The sequence below is a fragment of the Phalacrocorax aristotelis genome, chromosome 2 (genome assembly GCF_949628215.1).
Source record: "Phalacrocorax aristotelis chromosome 2, bGulAri2.1, whole genome shotgun sequence".
NCBI classification, from domain to species: domain Eukaryota; kingdom Metazoa; phylum Chordata; class Aves; order Suliformes; family Phalacrocoracidae; genus Phalacrocorax; species Phalacrocorax aristotelis.
The window spans coordinates 73540119-73563391 of record NC_134277.1 but is presented as its reverse complement, the minus strand read 5'-3'; the positions used below and the strand labels follow the sequence as shown (position 1 = coordinate 73563391).

Below are 23273 nucleotides of genomic sequence, written 5' to 3'. Positions count from 1 at the left end.
ATTTTGTTTTGTTGAGGGAGGGCAGAGGGAGTTCTCCCAGTGTCAAACAGGAAGCCTGAGGGAGCTCTAAGTGACCTCCTGAAAGCATCCCTCCAGCCTGCAAATGCTCATAGTCTCCGAAAGGCAAAAGGAAAGAGGCTGCACTATCCAGATTTACACTGCCTGCTACGTTTCATGTAACAGAAATGCTGTGGCTGATGTACTGCAGGTTTTTGTGTTGTCCTTCTACAATTTTTCTTCTTGTTTCTCCACTGCAGACCTGTTGCACTAAAATTCTTGTCGCTGCCTGACAAACCATGCTCCTAATAACTGAAGCTTCACTCATAGAGCAAAGCCTGGACAGTAAGATGTGTTGAATATACTGTTTTAAATAATTTCTTTACTGACTTATTCTCTTTGAGTTTTGCTTAATCTGAGCATGCTACGGAAGCAAACTGCCTAAAGTGAAGTGCTCCTTTCCAGCTATACCAGTGAAGATACTTGCATTTTAAGTCCAGAGTTGCAAAACTTAGTCCTTTACTTGTACTCGGTGCATGTTAGGACAAAAATAAAATGGAGGAAGAGCTGAAAAAAACTGTTTGCATCGTTTGAGGCCCAGTGGGCACTGAGGGTCAGGATCACTCTAAGAATTAATCAGTTCACTAGAGAATATGATAAATCAAGGAAATGATGGTATTGCAATAAGGTTTTCATTTTTTTTTTTATTAGTACCAGAAACTTCAAAAATAAAAGGGAGCGAGAGGAAAGCCTGCGAGCAGAAGTGGCCTGAAGGGGAAATGTCCAGGACCAGCTTAGAAATGCAGAGAATGGTGGTTCATGAGTGCTGCTTTGCTGCATCTTTGTGTGAAACTCCTTTCTGTCTTGTGGAGGGGGGAGAAAGAGAGCACAGCCCTGTGAAATCTGACTTCTTAACGCTGTTTTGAATATAACGAAATAGTTCTGGGCCTTCTGCTTTCCTTGTGGATTGAGGTTTTTACACAGAGAATGCCAGGCCTGCAGAAAAGTGTCTGTAATCACAAATCTGAAAGCGGTGTGCAGCCTTTCTTGTCATTTTTAACAAGCCAAAACGTCGCAGAAATCTGCCCAGGCAAACTTCTGGTCCTGCTGTGCCCCAGTGCAATAATTATAATGCAGAAACAGCTGATGGGTCATGTCTCCAGCCCTGCACAGCGTTATGACTTGCTACCTACATTCCATGTTTAGCTTTGAGCGATCAGATGGTGCAAGCAACGTGAGCTAGCAGTGCCTGAGGACATGCAGCCAGGCAACACGTCCTTTCCCTCTGCAGCTTTACTTTCTTTTCTCCACTTCTGTCCCATCCCGTCCCCTTAAGGTGATGCATTTTACAATAAATACTGCTCTCTGGAGGGGGTCAGCTGCCCCTGCTGGAGCATGTGTGCCATTCCCACTGTGCTGTATTTCAAGTCCAAGGGCCCAAGGTTTGTAAATATTGTTTCTAAAGTACCTGAGGACTCCAGGTGAGCTGCTTGCCCTACTTACTGAGGACTCGAGCTGTGGTTGGTACATGTGGTGGCACATGGTGGCGGACGGTTTCAGCAGTGCTACTGATGTGACTTAATGGAGCATGAGTTGTATTGGGGGGTGGTGGTAAATTTTGTCTTTGTGCATGGGGAAAGGGTCATTTACAAATGTTTACAAACAAACAAAAAAGTTGGAAATTATGCTTAATTCAGCCATGTAAAGACTGAGGGAGGTGGGGAGGGAGGGGTATATTTTGAACTTACGTTTGTTTTGTGCTGCAAAAGGTACACCCAGTCCTTGATCTAGGAAAAATGGATAGGTAAGCAGAAAATTACTAACTCATTGCCTGGAATTGCTCTTGCTTTCTTGCTCCCCTCTTCCAGGGATTCCATGGGAGAGGTGTGGTGCAGACATTTAAATTGTGTTTATTTTATTGTGAACTTATTTTCAGGGGTTTAATTGGAGAAATGAACCTCAGGTAGACTTTTAAATGATAGGAGTGTTCTTCAGGGCAGAGGGGTTGCAAGCGAGCTCTGAGCTGGAGAGAAGGGAGCAAGGGGGAGCAGGAGGAGGGAGTCTGGAGATGGAGCTGGCTGTGGGTTTGTTCCACTACATCTTTTCATCTTTCCTCGGTACTGCAGCACGGAGAGAGTAGTGTTACCAACAACATTCTTGCTCAGGTCTCTCATCCCTCACTCAAATAGAGGGTGTAATTTGACGAAGTGTCAGCTCCCCTGTGTGAAGGCTGTCGATGAAACTGTATGTGTGTACGTTTTTAAGTGAAACACACAAAAAAAACCCAAACAAACACAGATCCCAGAACGGATCAATTCTGTGATCCAGGATCACCCTGTGGTTGTTCAAATGCTAGAACTGGCACAGGCTGGAGGGAGAGTGTGTGGCTGGAGCTGCAGGGTGAAGTGAGGACTGGCAGTCTGTCCTTCTTAATGACAGCCGTGGCTTACATCAGGTTAAATCAGTCTGTACACTGCAGGCTGAGGCAAAGCAGAATGGATTAAAAACAGGTTTTCCCTTCTAGCTTGAGTTTCTTTGCAACTGCACTTCTCTGTCAGCTTGTGGGGGGCATATGTATTCCTGCATCTCAGCTGCTGTGGAATGTGAGAGACATCTTTTTACAGGACAGTCTCACAAACTTCAGTATTCACTGAAGTTTTCCATATTTGAACTGCTGTGTCCACAACTTGCACAAATTTTGAATCCGGATTTTTATCTCCTCCTTCTCCATCTGTATCAGCTGTGACTGGCTGCAAACAGGTTAACAGTGAGGCCTGCCGGGCTGCTTAATGGGTGGCCGCCTGGCGCTGCCTTTGGGCTGATGCAGATCATTTCTATTGGCCAAGGTTATCTCCCTGCTGACCTTGTAGCCAGAATTCAGCCTCTTGGTGGCATGGTAATTGTGAAAAGGAGGGCTTCTGAAAGAATTTGTAAAAGCTGGAATATCCTTTCTCTTTTGGTAAAAGCCATGTTTTATTTTCATTACCGCTCTGAACAAGGAAAGAAAGTGCCTTCGTGTTAAGTTTGCAAATTCGGAGAAGGTCGTGTTTGAAGATTCTTTTCTTCTAAAATCCACTGTGGATACTCCCCAGATTTAGCATGGCAAGAGGCTGCTGTACCACAGCTCAGCTTAAAAGGCCACTTTTGCTACTGTACTTTCTTGGTGGTTTGCTCGCTGAGCATTGATAGCTTGCTGTACATGATACACAGCATCTGATTTCTTCCTAGCTGTAGCCTTTCATACCACAATGTCTTTTCCCTTGGTTGTAATTGGTTTGGTTTACTGGACTAAATGTATTTGCATGCTTTTGGGATGAAGAGGGGCTCTGTTAGCTGTGTAACGGAATGAGGCACAGGGATTAATGGGGGGAATGGGGAGAGAGGGAGGAGTCGGGTGGGTTTTCTTTTTTTTCTAGAGGCATGAGGCTCTTCCTGTAGCAAGGGAGAGCATAGTACATCGAACCTAAAGACCTTTAAAGTACATGCTGAAATGGATGCTGGGAAGATACAGTACAGTGCTTGGGCACAACTCCAAGGCTCCTAAGGCAAGTAATATTTAAACAAGCTGAACAGCCCCTTTAGGCAAGCAGCAGGAAATCCAGCACTGAGCTTTGTGTTGTTGCATGGTCAGCAGAAGATAAAAGCTCAGGCTATACAGCTGGGGTTCCCTCCTATCACTGGATGGCAAACTGTTAAGAAAAGATAAAAGGACAGAAAAGAACAGGGGGTCGCCTTATTGAAAAGCATTCCTTCATATTTTAAGACATCGGAGTACTTTGAAATACGTTGGGCCTGATGTAAGTCAGAAACAGCTCTGGTGTGTGTTGGAGCTTTTACATCAGTTGGCAGGCGAAAGGTGAATTCATCCCTCTGCTACATCAGAGATAAATGTTTAACACGGGTAGGATTGTGGTATGCAAAGGTGCCTCTCCGCGAGCCTCACAGCGGGCAGGAGCTTCCTAGACCTTTTTTTAGGAGCAGGGCGTAAAATGATGGGAATGCTGCTGACTGGGGGCTTCATTCTGAAATGCAACCACCATTCAGCTGTAAATAGCCTTTCCAGGTCCTGCTTTCTGCAGCTGATCCTTGGTTGGGATTATTTTAACAAAGAGGAAGAGAATTTAAATGAATAAGATAGCTATTTCAAGTCATCTAATAATTATTTACTGTATTCCTCCCCTCCATCCCTCCTCCTTTTTTCCTGCATCACAGCACTGGTGTCTTGGGAAAGAAAATGCTTCAGAGCATTTGTTACCAATTTAGCAGCAAGTACGTGCTCAAATTTGGGATTTCTGAGGTCTGTGTGTGCCATATGTAGGCAAAATGTAATATTTGCTAGTTCCAGTAGAAGGGAACAAACACAAATTTGCTGTTCTTCAGATAGCGTTTCTTTAATCTAGTGAGACTTTACATTTGTGCCTCCTTTTTGTTTTGGTAAGACAGTTAACTGTCCTCCCTAGGGTGCCTAATTGCTTATCATGAACTAATCAGTCCCCTGGGTATATGAAGGGATGAAACACTGCCAAGATAGAGCCTGTGACTTCCCCCAGAGGTGTGATAACCCTCCAAATTGCCCCGCCTTTTGGAGAGCTTGCCTACTGCTATATTAAAGACCTTGTTACTTCAGAAATTATCCATGTTCAGAGATTTTAGGAAGTTTTAAAGAAGAACATTTGCTGAGGAACCTTTGAACTTGTCAGCTTTAATATTTTTTATGCCAAACCAGTGTTGAATAACATTTTAAGTTCGGTGTGAAATCTGCTGAAGATGTTGCTACTGTCACTTTTGTTTATGAAAGTGCCTACCTCCATAGCATCCATGGCATGCCAGACCCTAACAGGTGAGGCAAAGGCCAGTTTCTGTCTTCAGCTGTCAGTAGGGAGGGATGGCGAAATCTTCTTGTTTCAGAAGCCCTGTTTGAAGTTTAGAGGAAGGAGCAAGTGAAACAAATCTGGTGGTGACTCTCTTCTAATTTTTGGTAGAGTGATAGTTGCACATTACCATGTGTGAAATGGGTGGGTAGATTAAGAAAAGTTTTTCACCCTACAGTGAAGAATAATTTATTTAGCTGATGGGTTTGCTTGCTTTCTCCTTTCAGTTTCTTCTTTTAACTCATTCAAATACATGCTTGTCTGCTCAACAGGTGAGATGGCTACCGATTTCTTGAATTCTTCACTTGTATCTCTTTATATTGAATGGTTGAGCTCCATCAGGCAAATAAAACTTATTACAAAACAGTAGTGTCTAAACTGCAGGTGGAAAATAGCTCCTGCTATTCAGAGTCTGAGTGAAAGGGCGAGTGCTGGTGTTGAGGTTTTCTTTGTCCTTTGCATTTGCTCTGACTGAACATCATTTGTATATGAAGTTTGGAGGATGGGGTCTGTCAATTGGGTAGAGATACAGATTGTTCCCTTAAAGAGTTGTAACCTAATCAAAGAATAATATCAGATTACTTTTTTCTTCTGTGGCTCTTTTGAAACACTTTAGGTCTTGCTTGCCTCTAGTCATAGAGTAGATTCTGACCTCAGCAAGATTAATGTAAATGTATATATATATTGCCATAGTATATACTGGCTTAAAACTGTAAAGCAAGGTGATTTCATTTTTGGAATTAAAAGAAAGGAGCTGGGTGGGTGTGTATGTATATATGACTGCGAAAATGTTCATGGGGAAATATCACTCCTCAAAAGAGGTATGAATTTCAGTATCATAGGTCTGACTACAATCCTTCAGCATTGCTTCACCATGTGTGCATATGTGAAAGTGATTAGTCAGGGTTCCACTGGCAAACTCTTGCTGTCCTACTGCAGAAACTGGGGTGGGAGTAAGTGGGTGCACCAGCCACTTGGTTGATTTTTTCCTTGTTACTGTTTTTCTCTATGGTGAACACCTGCAGCTACTGCTTTACCCAGAATTGGATTGAACCTATCCATAATTCATACTAGTTTGTTTCGGGCTAACATTTTGGTGTATTATATGTCAATGGGAGTTAGCATAAGGAAATGAGTTTCCCTTTTCATACGTGAATTGTGGGAAGAATTGTCTGTGTCATCTGTTTGGTGGCAATGTGTGAAGCACTAGCGGTGGAATTGTTTTTTTGGAAGAGGAGGGTGGTTTTGGACTAGCAGCAGACGTTTTTGGCTGGAGGAATAGCAACTTGAAACTTCACTTACTGAAGAAACCTGTTCACAATTTTGTCTGTTCTTTTTTTTTTTCTTTCCCCAGCGTTCCTGAAATAAACTTCCTGCAATTCTTTGCACTGTGCAGGTGTCCAGACTCCCCTTTACTCATGGTCGCCTGTGCAGCCCGTCAGGCGACTGAAGGCTGTACCTAAAATTCTGCAGGCAGTGCAGAGCACTGCAATGGTCTTGGAATAGTTACGGTGGACACCTTGTACAGCTACAGGCTGTAGCATCCCCTCCTAGTCCGAACAACTGAGTATTGCGTTCCAGGAGTCTACACGTGTGGAGGACTGCCTGGAATAGAAAAAGGAAAGCTGCAGAGATTGTAAGCTGCTGCTTGATCCGTGTGGCTGTTGTGCCGAGGAGCATCAAAACTTTGCTGGATGGATCCGACAGCTCATTGCAGAGTAGAGGGTCAGTCTCGCTGGTTATTTGCAGTTGTTAACCTTAGTGGATTTTTCTGTTTGTTTGTTTGCTTTGGTTTTATATTTTTCTCTGTGTGCATAAGAGGATTGTGGCCTTGCAACCAGAATGCTCATGTTCAGGAAACTTAAGGCTGTTCCTACTGAAGGGCTTTGAAGATCAGCAGGCATTTCCTCCAGGGTTTACAGCATTGTTGGAGGAGCCAGTCGCTGCAGAAGTCTTCAGGCCTATCCACCCGACTTTGGTCATTCCTTACCTCACCAGTACGTGGATTATGCTGTTCGCAGACTGTCTAAGCTCCACGGTGACCTCCATAGATACCTCATGAGCTTTTACAAGGCTGGGCCTGTGTACTTTGTAAAATCCTTTAGGAACGCCTGCTAGGCTCTTAAAGTCCCATAGCAAAGGCTATATACTACAAGGAACTTGGAAGGTCAGCAGCTGGATGTGATCGTGGATGAAGGGGGATTTGTGTGTGTGTGTGTGTGTGTATGCATTTCTTGTTTTTTCAAGTCAGGTAGAGATACATCATTTCTGAGAAGGCTTCTTATATTCATCTGATAAAGCCGAGGGACTTTTGAATTCCGTGAGAAATTGTTGAACTGGATCCCTGTGCCCTTTTTTTGCCACGCGTGTTGCAGTCTATGAAAATTAACAGATGTTGTTTCATTTTGTCAGTGTGCAGGAAGCACCTCCCACAGGTTAGTTTCACTGTGTATACTTCAAAATAGAAAGAAAACTTGTACTGAATAATACCATTGGCAAATAGCATTGCTGTTTAAAATTTTCCTAGTGGCTTTCCTGTGAGAATCTCAACTTGGAGAGGCTTGCCAGCACCATCTACTGCTGCAATTAACTTAACTAACTAAACCAAGAAAGAAACCTTGTATTTCAGAATTTAGAGCTCCACAAACAACCCTGAAGGCTACCTGCCCAGCTGTTACAAGCCAGTGGGTGTGCTCACAAGACTGTGGCAATTTGTTCATCAGTGATGGGAGGGAGGTGTTTTTCTCAAGGGTGGGTTCTCCCTTCACCTAGAGGAAGCAATAATCCTTGCTTTGAGCAATTTGTGGTACTCTAGCATCTATGGCAAATATATATCTAGAATAACCCCAGGTAAAATTAAGCAGCTAGCTTGTATCTCTTAATTCTGGTCCAAAATAACCGGAGAATGGCAAGCGATGGTTATCTATGCTTAATATCACATGGAGGTGATGTAGATGGTGCATATCTGTTCCTGGTCCTTAGCAGACTGTAGGCTTGAGACCTCTTTGTGCCTCGTGTGGTGCAGGGCAGGGGTTGGCTTTGGCCTGTGGGTCTGCGCAGGGTCTGCCTAGTGTGGAGGTACAAGCTAGGAAGGACAGGTACAGGTTATCTTGCTCAAGAAAAAGCTGTGTAGCCACTTCAGATATTGCAGTTGGAGGCTGACATGACAAATGCCTCCTTGAGTGGATGGGAGAGTGAGGGTTGTACAGCACTCTTCTGAATCCCTTTGCTGCAGCACATCTCTTTTTCCTCCCTGTGGGATGTGATTTCCCCTCTTTAAATTTCAAGCTAAAACTCTCTAATTAAAAAATCTATTTTGGGGATATGCATGTTTCTGAACATTTTAAAATTTCTTGATGATAGATTTTTTGGTTGTTGTTGTTTGGGGAATGTGATAGGGGGAATAGTTCCTGTGCTGACCAGAAACAGAAGACAGGAAGATAATGATGTTAACAAGGTGGGGGAGAAAAGGAGGTGTTTGTTTAGAAAAAGCCTAGTCACTAAAGCCTGTGGAGCAGAGGAACCCTGCTGATAACACAGATGAAATAGTCTGCCTCTTTCCTAACTTTAGAGGAGTGGAGCTTTGTAATAAATGGCTGCCATGTGGCAGCTGTCTCCCAGCTTCGTGAGCCTGGCAGTAGTTAATCCTGTCAGCAAGTCATGCTCCCTGGAAAAGAACAGCGAGAAGAGCTGCAAACTCTTGAATCATTCTCTCTGCAAAATATTTGCATGTTGAATCTCTTTCTGGTTAAAACAAGTTGGATAGTTTGGTGGAGGTTCTCATCTTTAAGTAGCATTAAATTGCAGCTGTGCTGGCTTTTAAATAAAACGTTAGAAACGTGCTGAGATGTTGCAATTCTTTTCCCTCTTTAAGAAAGAAAAAAGCCATTTTAGTTTTGGAAGGTATATGTTCCGGGGTACAAAATGTGCTGTGTAAAGAAGGTACGCTCTGTGTTGCTGTGCCTCTGTGTTAAGAAATTACAGGTTGAGCGTCTGAGATAGTAATTATCCTTAAATCTTGAGGCTTTAAAATTAATCTGTTCACTTCAGTTTGCTTTTTGTATTTTGCTGAGCATGTAATATTTCTGTTCTTTCTCCACAACCCAGAAAACTAGAACTTTGACTAAAAAAACAAAAAGTTAGAGATATTCATGCAGTACTGTAACACCATCAGATTTTTACAGGGTTTGTGATAAAATCATGATGGTTGACAACGCTACCACCAGGAAATGAGTTTTAATCCCTGTAATTTCTGTTCTTCATTTTCTCATGTCGTGCATCATTTTACTGTGTTATCTTGCTCTGGCGTGCTACCTGGTATGGTGCTCCAAGCAGAGAGGGTGCAAAGACAGCATGATTGGGCTGCAAGGGATGCACTGGGGCTCTGCAGTACGCAAACCAACGCTCTCCCCCTTGGGCTTGCCTGTGCAAGGAAGTTTGCTAGCATGTGGATGCAGTTACAGTGGCGAAATGCCACGTGCAACATAGCTACACTGAGAGGAAAGAGTCTTTTCCTGGTTTAGCTTACCCTGTTTCCAGAATGTTTTTTGCAAAACTGCCCGTGCATTCAGACCCTCTGTGATGGTCTCTTTAAATCTATCCTGGAGGAAGGGGATCGCAAGCAGGGCACCGCACGAGAAGCAGGGCACTAGCACAGGAGGTTTTCTGTATCTTCCTTGGCGTGATTCATCCTCCCTCTCTAATCCCTGCTGAACCTGTCCTGCTGTGCACACACGACTCTGGCTACGTGTGAAGAGCAAGCGTGGGGGGTTGAAACATTTGCTCGTTTCTCCTTCCACAGATTTGCTTTAAATCTTTGCCTTGTCTCGGGTCCGAAGCTGCCCTTGACTGAGCTGCTGGCCATCAGGACAACGGATGGGGATGGGGACGGGGATGGGGACAGGTCCTCCCTCCCTCCCCAACAGCTGCAGGCGCCAATTGCCAGTGAGCAGCCTGGCCGCATGGTTTTGTGTCTTTTCTTCCTCTCGTTACTACTGTTGCTTCTTGTTTCCGTGATGCTGTGCAGAGGAACAACCAGATGGATTGTCTCTTCACGGGGTGGGTGCCTGGGCATCAGCATAGCCAGTTGGTATGGCACAAGAGTCCCTGTTTTTTTCAGTGACACCAGGGGCTATTGATGGCAGGCTGGGGCTGTGCTGCTGCACAGATGCTTGCTCTTGGCCCACCTTAAAAGGACAAGATATCCCGTGGTTTAGGCTGGCCATATATTGTCGGGGATGTCAGCATCTCCGTCACAAATACCCAGCGTCCTGCTTCGCCCATCCCACGTCCCTGCAGCCTCTTCTCAGTCAGAGCTGGGGGGTGCTGTAATTCAGACTGTTTGGAGGGAAGGTCGCTTTTATTCTCCGTTACATTCTCCGTTACTCAGAAATGTTTTCCATCTGGCTCTCCCAAGTGCAATCTGTCTAGCTCGCCCTTTGGGCTCTTGGACAAGTATCTCATTCCCTCAGCACAGTGCTTGCTCAGCCATGTAGGTGATGGGACATCAACCTATAGCTTCCCCCACCCCACCAGGGTTTTGAGTTAACTAGGTTTGGTGGGCAAAGGAAAAATGGAAAAAAAAAAAACAAAACCAAACCCACAGAGCTATGTTTTAGATTGTTTCCTCATTTTGCATCCCTCATCCCCTCTTGCTTGCCTGAGGCAGCAGCAGCAGCAGATGAGGTTTTGTGTCCCGGGGTCGCTGGGGCTCCTTCAGGCAGGCATGCTTCCCCTTCCTGGGCCTGTCGGGCAGGGAGGCACGCACGGCAGGGGTGCCTGCTGGTCCTCACTTCGGCTTCCCCCTGCCCCTCCACTCTCTCTCTCCTTGTCCTCAGCTCCTTCGGGGCCGTGTGGGCAGCAGTGGTTTTGTCAGGCAGTGCGACGCCGCTCCCCTGACCCCTTCTCGCCTTCACAAGACACCTCCATCCCGCCTGCGGAGGGAAGAACCTCTGCTCCAGGCTCCCATCCTCTCCTGTGCAGCATCCCAAGGCCGTCCTCTTGCCTGGTGGGATGTGAGCCAGCCCTAGCCCGTGAGAGAGACACAGCGGCCGGACCGGGGAAGGCCGGTCAGTGTGGAGAGAGACCCCGGGCTGCGTCCCAAGGAGCACCGCCCCGCTGCGGCCGGTGCCAGCCCGGGGGGAACGTGAAGGGACTTTCTCGGGTCGCCACTTCATCTAAGGCAAGTAAACTGGAGTCAAAGCCAAGAAACACATCGACTTCCTGGAACTCTGTGAGCCGTCCGCACAGCTGTCCCCGCTCCCTGAACACATGCAAAGCAGAGCTTATAAGGACAGACAGTATTGCTTTTGTGTCCCTCCTCAGGCAGCAGGGAGGGCGCAGGGGAGGGGATGTGCCGGGGAAGGCCCAAGGCCCAGCTATGGCCCAGCTTGTCCTGCATTCCCCCTGCCTTGCTGTGGTTCCTGGTGGCTGGGGTGAGCCAGGCCCCCTCCCCACCGGCCCCCTGATGGCTGCACGGGCAGGCAAGGATGAGGGTGGAGGGCAGTTTGCAGTTGTCTATATGGGAAGGAGCGGAGGGATGTCTGCTTAGAGCCACGTGTTTTACTCTGCTGTTGCCCTGACTTTATTTTTTTTACATGTCTAAAAGCGGTGCTTGTGGCCCCAGGTTTGTTAAGCTGACTTCAAATCTCAGTATCCTTTTTGCTTGAACAAGCTCTTGAAGCTGACTGCAGTTTGGTGACAAAGGCTTCCTGGAGGGCCAGGTGCTCACCCACAAGCTGATACAAACAGCAAGGATGAGGAACAGCTCATAGATACTTCTTTAGTCGGGGGGGGAGGAGGGCTAAGGCGTTAGAAAAATCTCAAAATTCATCAGCAGCTGTTGAGCCTAAATGCAGCCATAGGTTATTGCAGCTCTTGCAGTGCCACGCACTGCACTGTGTGGCACTGCCGTCCCTGAGAATGGCAGTGCTGATCGGGAGCTCAGTGCAGGCTCGGATCAAACTCTCTGAGGTGCCTGATGAGCGAGCTGGCAGAGGCCTGGACTTTCCTGTTAGGAGGCTGGAGGCCATCGGGTTTTGCTTTCGCTCTTGGTGCTGGAGCAGCATGTGCCTCTGTTCTTCTTTTTAGCTTAGTGAGACCACAAGCTCTTGCATGAGGGCAGTTCCCACAGCACACAGAGCTTGCGAAAGGAGTAAGCGTGGGTACCCTGTTCAAGTTAGCAAACTGAGCACTGGGACAAGAAGATAGGTATGGATGCATTTTATATTAAAGCTGCCTGGTGTCTCTGTGCATTGCTGTAAACCATTCGGACCATACAGGAGAATTTCATTCAGGAAACCCCTGCTTTCCTGGTATGGTATCTCACTGTTAGATTAGAATAGTATCCTTGTTTTCAGTGTATTATATCAACGTAATACCAGGGTGTGTATATGAGGGTGATTCGGTGTTGTCTTTTGCTTAAGGCATTAACTAAGTTCAAATTCTGGTATGCTTTATGGAGAGATGCTGTTGGTTATCTGAGCATCCTGAGGACCATTAGTGATCTATAAGTCATCAGAAGGTGATTTTCAAAACCTACATAAAAACTGAATGTACCTGCGTAACTCATCGTACATGCAAGGAAATAAAACAGGAGAAGTAAATGTGTTTAAATATTTAAAATTCAGCTTAACTGTCAGGTGTTGTAGCAGCCGTATACAAAATAATCTGGAAATATGAGGGTTGTCTTGTTCTTGTTTGGTGCTTTTTCCGCTGCCCTGCCCCCAAAACAGAAGGTGGTCCCTAGCTCAGTTTTAAGGCATGGCCATGACCATGTGCTTCACTTGCTTATTCTGTGTCTGGGTGTATCTGTCTGTGTACATGCTAGGTAAGGAAAGGCATATGGGTGTTGTGGATTTGTAGGGTTGTTCTGGGAAGCAAAGTATTATAGGTGTGCTAACCCAGTCAAAACAGTTGTGTCGCTAATAGCTCAGAGAGTGCATAGCAAGAGGAGCAGTCTGTCTTCTGGTGCTCACAGAATATCCTTCAGGAGAAGTTGCTCCTTTTGGTTGTTGTCTTTTAGGCTTTGTTTTGTTTGGTTTTGATTTTCCCTAGAGGAAAACATTAGTTAGAGGTACAAGTTCGAAACCTTTGGGGTAACCTTCTTAGTGTTTACAGAATGCTAAGTGAAAGAACGACCACCACATGCTCCCATGCCACTTTCTTTTTATGCTTCTCTTCCTTTCCTCATAGGCTGCTCTATACTCGTGCTCCAGCAGTGGTGACAGTGAGATGATGCTGCCAGTATAATTCTCTACCACTGGGGTGCTGAGTCAGCACCAACACTTCAGTAGCAAAGGCAGAGTTGGTATTAAAAAGGTCAGTCGGGAAAACTTTTTTTGTTTGGTTTTCCTTTGCCTTGAGGCAGTGCTTTGAATAGCATTAACCCTTTTTTCTTCCCACATGATGCCTTTTCACCCTCTTTCCTTCCTGCCAGCTTTGATGCAAAATCATGTTCAAAATGTAGTGCGGGTGATTGTGCGCATCTCTTGGAGTGGGAGTGACCATTTGTGCTTGGGAATGTCGCCGTGTGCTCTGGGAGTAAAATCTGTACCTCTGTGTAGAAGCAGGAAGTATAGAAGTACAGAAGTAGGAGACCAGTACATCAGAAACCGTTTGGAGCAGGCAGTGTAGCAATTCTTGGGTATTATAATCTCAAGGGTAAACGGTAAACTTTTGTTTATTCAAATGTGATATCCCTCTTTGAAGTTCTGTATACTGGAAGGTCTGGCCTCTGGGCTTCATTTAAATGATCCTTGGGTTTTTTTTCTACCACTTGGAAAAAAAAACCAGTGGGAAAGCCTTGAATACACTAATAGCATTGGCTAAGATGGAAATGATGAAGAAGGCTCAGGATTCCTGTTTGAGCCTCACGGGAAAAAGTGGTTTGAAATGCATGTGCGTGGGGGTGCACATTCCTAAAACTGTCATTTGTTTCCCCTGTTTCTCTTCCCCCCTGTGTTCTGTACTACATACTATGACATGTTTAATGAAACCAATAAAAGTATTTGGCTGAGAGTGTTAATCTTTCCCTGGCCCAATTAGTGCATGGCTTCTACTTTTACATTAATGTGGATTTTTTTCAGAAGGCAGAACAATGAGGAGCTTTGTGCTGCACACCATGTTTTCCCCCTCCTCGCCTGTATTGTGCCTTTCTTCCTATCTATTCCAAAGGGAGAGCTCATGTGCAAAGACAGTGGAGCAATCTGGAGCAGAGACTTGTACCGGCTCCCAGGGGCCAGGACGTGCTGCTCCGTGCTTGTGTAGCCGCCTCTCGACAGCAAGTCAAGTGACTGTGACTCTGAAGACTCATCATTTCTTCTCCTTTCTTCTTCCTTCCCCTGTGGCCTTTGTTCTCCTTTTTGCTTCATCCGTGGTGCTTTTCACCAGAAGGAGAAGCAGCTGTAACTGTTGAGAGTGGTCTTAAAACAAGAAAATTAAATACATATAAATACACATAAGTGAAGGGGGGAAGTAAGTGTTGATAGGCTCAGCTTTAACATACAGTGGAGTCACACTTTATCCCAAAGGAGGAAATAGGTCTAGCAAGTGTCTTCCTGTACAGACTGAATGGGAAGCAACAAGGCTTTTTTCTTTTTTTTAGTTCTCTGCTTTCTCAGTGGCTCCCATTAGCTGGTTATGTGGGGCATCAGGTGTGGGCCTCTCTCAGCAGCAGGAGCTAAAGGCCCCTCAGGTTTCTCTGTGGAACTGAAGTTGCGCCAGTTTCATGGTTTCAGCCACATCATCAAGTGGAGGCGACAGGTTCCTACAGAGGAGCCAGGTCTCTTGGTGTGGCCGTGCAAAGGGGACTGCTGTGTTCTTTTGTTTGGTGTGTGTCCCCCGACATGTGTTAGCGCTCTCGCTCTGTTGCTTGCTCTGTGCTTTTCCTCCTTTTCACAGAGGATGACTGTGACACTGGGGGGTTTCTTCAAAGTAGAAGATGACTTGAATGCTTGTGACCACTTCCCTCTTTCCTAGAGGCTTTGGTCCGACGCTGAATGCAACCTGAGGCTGCACTGTTTGCCAGCTTATTTCCTGTTTGTCCTCTTTCCTGGAGGTCTTTGTTTTCTTTTGAGAAGAGGGAGGAAGAAGGCTCCATCAGCACGACCTCCAAGCAGGGGCATTTGGTGTGAGCTGAGGCGGCTTGCAGTCCTGAAGGCAGCATGGCATAGGGCATCAGTGCTGGTTGCTGCCTGATTGCCTGAGTTTCGTAGGTGCTGTGGAAAAAAAAACAACTTCCCTTCCTCAGTGATGCATTTATTTAAAGAAAAAAAAAAAAGGGGGGAAAAAAAAGCTGCAAGAGAGGTCTCTCAGTATGTTCCTGCCTAGAGGCGCTCTGCCACGGGTTTTCCCACAGGAAGGAGTGATTTGGCCCAGTATTCTTATTGTTTCTATATCCTATTGCAAATAGAAAGTTATGCTTCTGAAATCAGTGTGTGCTGCTCATGCAGTTGTCTTTGTTTCAGTGGTGCATTTTTGCTTCATGCAAGAGAGTGGAAAATACATATATAAATAAAAGCATGCAACAATAATATCTACGTTTGCAGAAATTAAGTTGCCATCTTTCAGCTGCTTCCAAAATAGGAAATTTTTAATGTACAGAAAATGGTTTTAAAAACAAGATCTGTGACTATACATCTTTCTTCGCATTAGCAGAAAAATATTTAGATTCAGAAATAAAAAAACTGTTGATTCTTAGAAATTATGAAAGGCTGTAATAGCACAATATGTAGTTTTCCTCCTGAAAGAAGAACAGGGAGCAAGCTGGCAGGTGTTTTCTAAACCAGTTAGTAGGTTTGTTAATATGTGCATGCCTTTTCTCTTTGTGATGAACATTCCCCATTTTCACTGGTGCTAAGAGCACTAGGAATTCTGACTCTAGTTCTCTGGGAAGCTCCTCAGCTATTTTAAAGTTATCTTGGCCAACTCAGGAGTCTTCGCAGTTGCACAATAAGTTGTCTTTTTCCAGGATGAATCAGTGGTGACATTAATGTCCTAGGTATTGACTGAAAGAGAAATAAATAGGTCTGCTTTGGAAGGAATAGTTGGGTTTTTTGGTAGGGTTTTTTTAAGGACTAAAGCACTTATTTGCATCGTTCTAACAGAAATCCCTCCAAATAACTTAACTAGTCCTTATTTTTGGTGGTACTAAGCAGATACAGCAAGCAACTTTTAGCAAAGATTTAGGTCAGTCTCAAAAATAACTCTTGTGCTTATTCTATTCAAAATTAAGTCAGCTACCACGTAAGTGGTTAAAAAAAGATTGGGGGGAAGGAGGGGAAGAGAAATTACTGTGTTGCTCCTGAATGAGATGGACCTTTTTTAAAACCAAGCAAAATAACAGCAAAGTTGTAACAGTTAAGGACAAACAAAATAAAAACAAATAAACAGCTCCCATCATTACTGGAGAAAATACAGAAGAGTGAGTGCTTGGCCTCACCTTGGATCAAGAAATCCCTGTGTCACAGGGACCACTAGTGTTTTCTTAGCAGAAAAGTACAAAAATGACTAGGGAAGAGTTATGTTGAGTTGTTCAGGATAGCATAAAAATACTCTTTTTGTCTGTTTTTGAAGGTACAAATTGAAAACAGTGTTTGTTAATAAGTTGATGTTATCCAGAGCCTTAGGCACTGGGCTTAGTCGGGTCCTAGGTTTTGTCTCTAGACTGCATTGGCTCGCTATGTCAAATCATCTGTGTGCTGCTCCTGGGAGGGTCGGCAGTCAAACGTAGGAAACTGGAATCTGCTGCTTTGTCTGGCATTGCGTGAAATGAGGAACTGCTTGACACAAGCTGGGCTCTTTCTTTTTTTCTGCCTTTTCTTTTGCATTCTAAAATGTCAGTAGTTGGGGTAACATAGTCACTTATTGTTTGCAAATGCCGTTCAAACAGCATTTGAAGATGTGTTACGTGACTGATTTGCATGTCATCCTTGAGAATATGTTTTTTTAGACGGAAGAAACCCTCCTGAGTTAACTACGGTTTGAGGCTGATGGTCTCTTCTTTCTGAAAAAAAGGAAAACCTGTATTCAGTTTGCTGGATGTGATCTGTAAACCCGAGGTGATGAAATGTCCACAGTGTGTTCATTTCCATAAAGAAATAGAAGTTTTGCATGTAAGGTTATAAAGGTGTATTTCTCCATTAAAAATATATCAGTAGTTTTCTGTATTAAAAATGACCTTTTCCAGAGGCTATCACTGTGGGTGCCACGGGCGGAGAACTCCTCTCTTTCTCATGCATCGATCATTCCCCGTCACCTCTAAAAATGATGTTTAACTGCCCTGTCATTCTCCAGCCAGAGCAGGCATCCTTCCTGAAACCCCAAAGATAGCATGATAAGTTTGTGGTTTCAGAAAGGGGTGTGGAGAAAATCTGTTGGTACACATGATGGTTGCTTACGTGTTCAACTCATCTGGAAACCTTGGGCAATGGGTGTGAGGAATGTGCCGAATGCTTCCAGAAACCTCAGTAGTCATGTCACCGCTGCTAGAAGGAAGAAAAAGGTCACCATGAATTCATGGAGTAAATGTTAATCCTCTGAGAAGAGAAGGGGGGAGAAATGTGTGTATTAAATTGAATTACTTACATTCTCTAGCTGCAGAATATTTTTCCAGCTTCCAAACAAAATGTCACAACCGTCAGTGATACGCTAGCTTGCTGTCTTCTCTCCTTCCTCCTCTTTTTTTGCTGGCTGAACTGGGGACCAAGCCAGTAAGGGTTTCCTCTCTTCATTTGCCCAGGTTTCACCGCTGGCAGAGGCAGCAGCATCTCCCAGCCCAGTGCCCAGCCACTTGTGTGAGTGGGCATTGGACTGCACTGGCACTGTTTATGCGCTTCTGTTGTCAGACCTACATACCAGTCAGGGGAGCCCTCAAACTAAAGGGCTGTAGTATTATTTTGCTAAAATGGCTTTCAGAAAAACTTACTCCCTTTCTCTTTTTCCCTTTTCCCTCACATAGTGCTAGAGGGTGCTGCTGAAGAAGAGGCTGAAGAGCCAGACGCTACTATACATACTACACTAAGTGAGGAGACCGGCAACCAAGAAGAGAGCCACAGTCAATTGGGGGATAAAAATGAAGGTAACTGATTTGGCTAGCTCAGTGTGACTCTAAATTAGAGCATTGATGAAGGGTTGTGGAAGCATTTCTTACCCATCCATAGCCCTTATCTGTGTGAAGAGCGTAAGATACATAGAGCAGAAGCACTGATGCATGCATTTCTTTCCCCATCCCTAACTTTTATCTGTCTGAAAAGAATAAAATAAGTTGAGCAGAAGCATGGGCACATAAATACTCGACTACCACTACAGGGCCCCAAACTAAGATTCTTTTGGCTCCCAGTAACTTGGCAGCACATTACTTAGCCTCAAAAAACCACCTGTTTATAATGCTCAGACATCATCCAAAGACAGTATTATGCAGAGATCAAATGTTCACAAACAAACATGTTCCTCCTTGTTCACCCTCACATCCTCTTGTGTTACAGTGACTTTCTCACAACACGCATTAAGGTTCTGTGCTCTGCACCAGAGGTGACAGAGCAATAGACTTGCAGGGTGTTCCTGTTTGTTTGGGAGACTTCTTTTGGGGGAAAGGAGTGTTTAATTTGAAAGCATTTTCCTTTCCAAACTTGGAAAGAGGAAAGTGGAAGGCCTTAGCTGTGTGTTTGACATGTCTTTATGTTGAGAAACCAGAGATGAGATTTTAGGTGCGTTTTGAATTTGGTATCTGAGATGGACGCATTCCTGCTACATGCAGAATGTGATGGAGAAGTCTGAATCTGAACAGCTTTAGCTGTGGCATTAATCATGGATGTAACACATATGGTAGACCAAAAGGAATAAAATATCTACATAGATGCCAGCTGTGGCAGTAGAGGAATTTGGGGGGATTTGGTGCTTTGTTTTGGTTGGATTTTTGCTAATTTAGCTTATTCTGTACACAGCTCACTTAAGCTATGCTAGAATGAGAACCCAGTACCCTACACTGTGTTACTAATGCCATGATAGTGCACTTCCACTCAGAGCACGTGCTTGCTTGAATGATTGTGCTTGCCAGAGCATGCATTCATCAGTACTGCTCTACTAGTTCATGGTGATCACAAGGTGCCATGAATAATACCATTTTACAGCAAGAAACTTTAAGGTAAATCACTCTATAAGCCCCATACTGAATTAAGCTTGAAAATTAATATAATGTGAACATCCTATGAGAAGAAAGGTACCCCTTGTCCTATGTGTTCCAATATAAGAAACTTTTCCAGTTACAAGGACTCCGGTTATTATGGGTTGTTGCCTGTACTGCATGATGATCCAGCAGAGTGTGATGCGAGTTACAGGCAGCTGAAAATACTGTGTTTTGTTTTTTTTTAAGATGGCCTAGCAACTCCTATGTGTGTTTTGTTTTTAATTCCAGAGAAGCAGCTGGAAAGCTTAAACAGCTACAAGGTATCACCAAGTTCACCAAACAGTTTGGACGGAGCTGACTTGTCCTCCATTGACGCCATGATGTCAGCGGTGATGAATGTGGGGAAGATTGCTGAAAATGGCGGGAACTCTCAAAATATCAAATCCCCCTCAAAGTCTCCTGCACCAAATCGGATTGGCAGGAGGAACCAGGTACATAAATCCAAATGCAGGGAGGATGAAGGGGAGAGAAGCATCTGCATGGGAAGTGATAAGGCATAATCATGTTTCTTTGATTGTGTTGCCTTTCTTTCCTCAGTGGGTATTTCTTGCCTCTGCCATTGCTCCTCTATGTGTATGTTTTCTGGTAGCTCTCCAGAACATAACTTTAGAAAACTGGGACTCGAAGGGGTCTGATTGCTTGGATTCGCATGTAGAACATTGGAGCACAAGCTCCAATGTCATGCAGTGGCGAGCTGGTCTAGCAGATGCCAATGGCAGTGACAAAGACACCTAAGAATTGCCACTTCTTCCCTGCTGCATCCTTTTTCTAGGCTCTCGCATTCACATAATCTGTTGGGGCAGCAGTTCATTTCATGAAACTAGGTGAAAAGAAATAGCTCAGAGAGGAGCAGATTAGTGTGGCATGGGGCTTGGCTTCGCCATTCTGTGGGACCCCTCATGAGGTGTGCAGCTGTCCCTGGGGAAGATCCGAGTGATTTAAGGTTGAAGATGGTGCTAGAACAAAACATCCATCAGGGCGTTCAGTTCACATGTGTGTGGTGTAAGGTGCCCTTACTTCATTGTTAATAAAACCATGAAGAGCTATTGCAGAATGCTTTGTACAAATCTTGCAGAGCAAATATATGTAGCTTTTATCAGGTTTTTTCCATTTACCAGTTGATGGCACCAACTGATAGCAATATTGATCTAAACAAGTGAAAGGAGAGTCCTATCAGTTAAAGCTGTGATTATATATATCCATGTTTTTCTGGCCCTGCTGGGCCAAGCCCTACCAATGAGTGTGCTGCAGAACAGCAAGAAATACTGCAAAACCATGTGTCAGTTTGGCTTTGGAGCTCGTAGTGAAGCATGGAGAATTTGTAAATGATCAAGATGTAACAGGGACCAGAAAGATTGAAAGGCATAACTCATGTGATGTTCCTATAGTAGTTTATTAATAGCTTGCTGAGTAGCTGCCCAGTTGAGACTTACGACTTGTCTTGGATTTTTTTGCTTGAAAGGAGTCAGAAGCCATTAACTGTAAATGAATGTTCTTAAATTAAGAGCCTGGGCAGTATACTGGCAACAGTGTTTGTGGGATCATATTGTCTAGCACCTGGCTTTAAGGTTTATTTGCAATATTCCCACTTAGGGCTGCCCTGGTTCCTTGATTTCATCGTGTGGAGTAACGCACTGAAGTTAAGACTAGTCTCAGTGGCAGTGCTATTACACAGCTGTCCGTCGGTACACCATGTGGTTTGGCTTCAGGGAAGTTTATTAGCGTTAGTGACCTTTATTCCACCTGATATTTCGATGGGCATCGAATCAAAGGAAGCTCGAGAGTAAATGTGACAGGATTAAGAGGGATTCTTACAGCATAAAAATAAACAAATACATTGAAAACATAGTAAATAGCCTATTTGTTTTTAGGCTGAAAGATAATTATCACTAGAGGGGCAAATGGCTACATTACTGAGAAAATAGAAGTGAGATGTGAAATATTAAGTGGGTATCAATCTGGTTAGTAACCTCTAATATGGTGAATTTCCACTTTCAGCATAGCAGAATGAAAGCACTGAATTGTTTCAGTGTGTAGCAGTGCACAGATCTCAGATTCTGGTCAGAATGTGCCCCTTATTATAATTTCAAGAATAATAAGAGTTAGCTAGTTTTCTGGGTCTGACTGCTGTTTCCCATGAGTTGGCAGCGAAACATTTTGCCCTGGACCTTTGTCCCGAGGTCTATGGTTCTCTTTGTAATGCTGACTTTATCTTGGCTCTAGGCTGCTCATAGTCTAATAACCACGTTCTCACATGAAGCAGCATCCATTTTAGTTTCTCATTTGCTTTGCTTTTGGAGAAAATAAAGTGTGACAAAGGTGTTTCTTGAGCTGGAGAAAACACAAATAGACCTAATGCACAACTCCAGAAGCATTTGCCATCAGTTAAATGCAGAGCAGTCATGCCAGGTTGACTTACTAAAGGCAGAGTAGCTAACAAATTAGCTGCTAATTTTATCTCACAGTTCAGGAAGTGTGTTTTCACCAGCCTGGCTCTGGTGGGGTAGCTGAGTGCTATGTTTTAAATTTGTGAGTGGGGGTGCTTTTACAGTAGGGATGCTAATGTTTTTTGGTCTGGATTGGGTCAATCAACAGCATTCCTGTTGTAGCTACCCTGGATTTGCTTGAGCTGTGTTATGGTATGCAGCATGTACCCTGTGTGACCACTGGAGAAAGTTTGGGTTTTAGTTAATAATAAACCCCAGATTCAATACTAATCAGCTCTGGCTGAGCTATAGTGTGTTTCTGATCTTTGCTTCAAGGTGAACCAGTAATTACTCTATCTTCTGTTAATTTGTTGATTAGAAGAGCAGGCAGTCTAGAAAGCAGGCTTTGAAACAATCAAGTGCATCATGTAGAACTGCAGCACTCATTAAAGGGGGGCTGTGTGAAAAAAAAAAAAATAGTAGGTTGATAATTTCCCAGAAATACCCTGGGGATTAAACACCATCTAAACTGTCAGCACAGCTGCAGGCATTTTCCTCACGGCACAGTGTGTTTGTTCTCTGTCCTGAGCCAACTTTAACAGGGTTGCAGTATAATTGGAGCTGAACATTACTCCACAGACAGGTTGCATATCATAGAATTAAAGTTGTATAAGTAGGATGGAATGCTTGTATGTGGATTGTATGTTTGTATATAAAGGGGGGGGGCACTGGGATTATGTGTTCTAATTTTCTTGGGGTGTTCAGACTTCATAGCGGCAGCCTTGTTTGCTTGCTTTCTAATGTTTTGTGAAATAGGATGTTAGGCCTTGGCCCATATGCATGGCCTACATTGATTAGCTTTAGAATAGAGAGCCCTGAAATACAGTTAGAAAAAGTTGTACAAGAGAAACAGTAGGGAGGAGTGAGAGAACCTAATCCTTGCAGTCCTGATACTTTTAGAAGGTCACAAGTTTTTACTTCATGCAGAATGGGAAAGTAGCTCTTCATCCAAATCCACGGGTCACTGAAGTTAATAGAAAATTATCATGGCCCGGTTTTTGAAAACACAGTGTTAGATTTTTAATGGGGGACTCTCCAGAATGGTTCCCCAAATCATCTAGGAGGGGATATTCCTTTACTGAGACTTAAAAAACCTTTTGTCTAACACAGTGTCAGCACCTTTCCTCCTAACATTGCAGATAATTTGTCACAGAGGCTTCGGTTAGTCATTCTCAGTGTTCTCCAGAAATGCTTGTGTCTGACAATCAGTTGATGACTTTTGGGAGGGCCACGGGGGAGAAGAACTGTGAGGAGAGAAGAAATGCAGAGATAACCATCAGCTCCCTCCTGACTAAAGAGCGACTGAGGATGGGTTTTCTTTTTTGCTTGTTTTCGTGGTTTTACTAATGATACTTAAAATAACCAGCAAAGGGATTCAGTAGAACATGTCCTTTTGGCATAAATATTATACTTCCCTATTGGTCACGCAGAGATGGTTTTTGTACTCTTTTGTCACCAGAAGTGTAGGTAACAGGCAGTGGATCTATCTAGCTGGTGAAGATTTGCATCATTCTACAGAAAAATGAGGTTTAATTTTCAGTGCCAGATCATCTTCCTTTTAACATACAGGCATTGGTGCAGAAGCCGTGCTGGGGTTTCTTAGTCAGGTGGTGAAAATACCCTTTATGTCATGCAGTAGCCATCCTTGCACACTATTCAGGCAAACGCCTTTGGTTCCTGCAAGAATGCCATTTCATCCTGGGCTGAAAGAGTGGCGGCTTTGCTCAGTGTCTC

The 23273-nt window shown here is 44.2% G+C and overlaps 1 protein-coding gene across 12 annotated transcripts in view; it reads left to right on the top strand.

The window, feature by feature from the left end:
* The window catches only part of RREB1 (ras responsive element binding protein 1), a 126325-nt gene that overhangs the window by 39566 nt on the left and 63486 nt on the right, over positions 1–23273 (top strand). For 7 of the 12 annotated variants that reach the window (XR_012659059.1, XM_075084094.1, XM_075084086.1 and 4 more), the window contains exons 2-3: positions 17827–17946; positions 19282–19484. Coding sequence is in view for 11 of the 12 variants with exons in the window: in XM_075084087.1 (XP_074940188.1) it covers positions 17827–17946; positions 19282–19484 (323 nt within the window). In the remaining variant the exon portion in view is untranslated. Of the gene's footprint in view, positions 1–6222; positions 6594–6615; positions 6866–12973; positions 13188–17826; positions 17947–19281; positions 19485–23273 lie in introns of those variants that run through there. The other 5 variants (XM_075084090.1, XM_075084088.1, XM_075084089.1 and 2 more) reach the window with 3 other exon arrangements.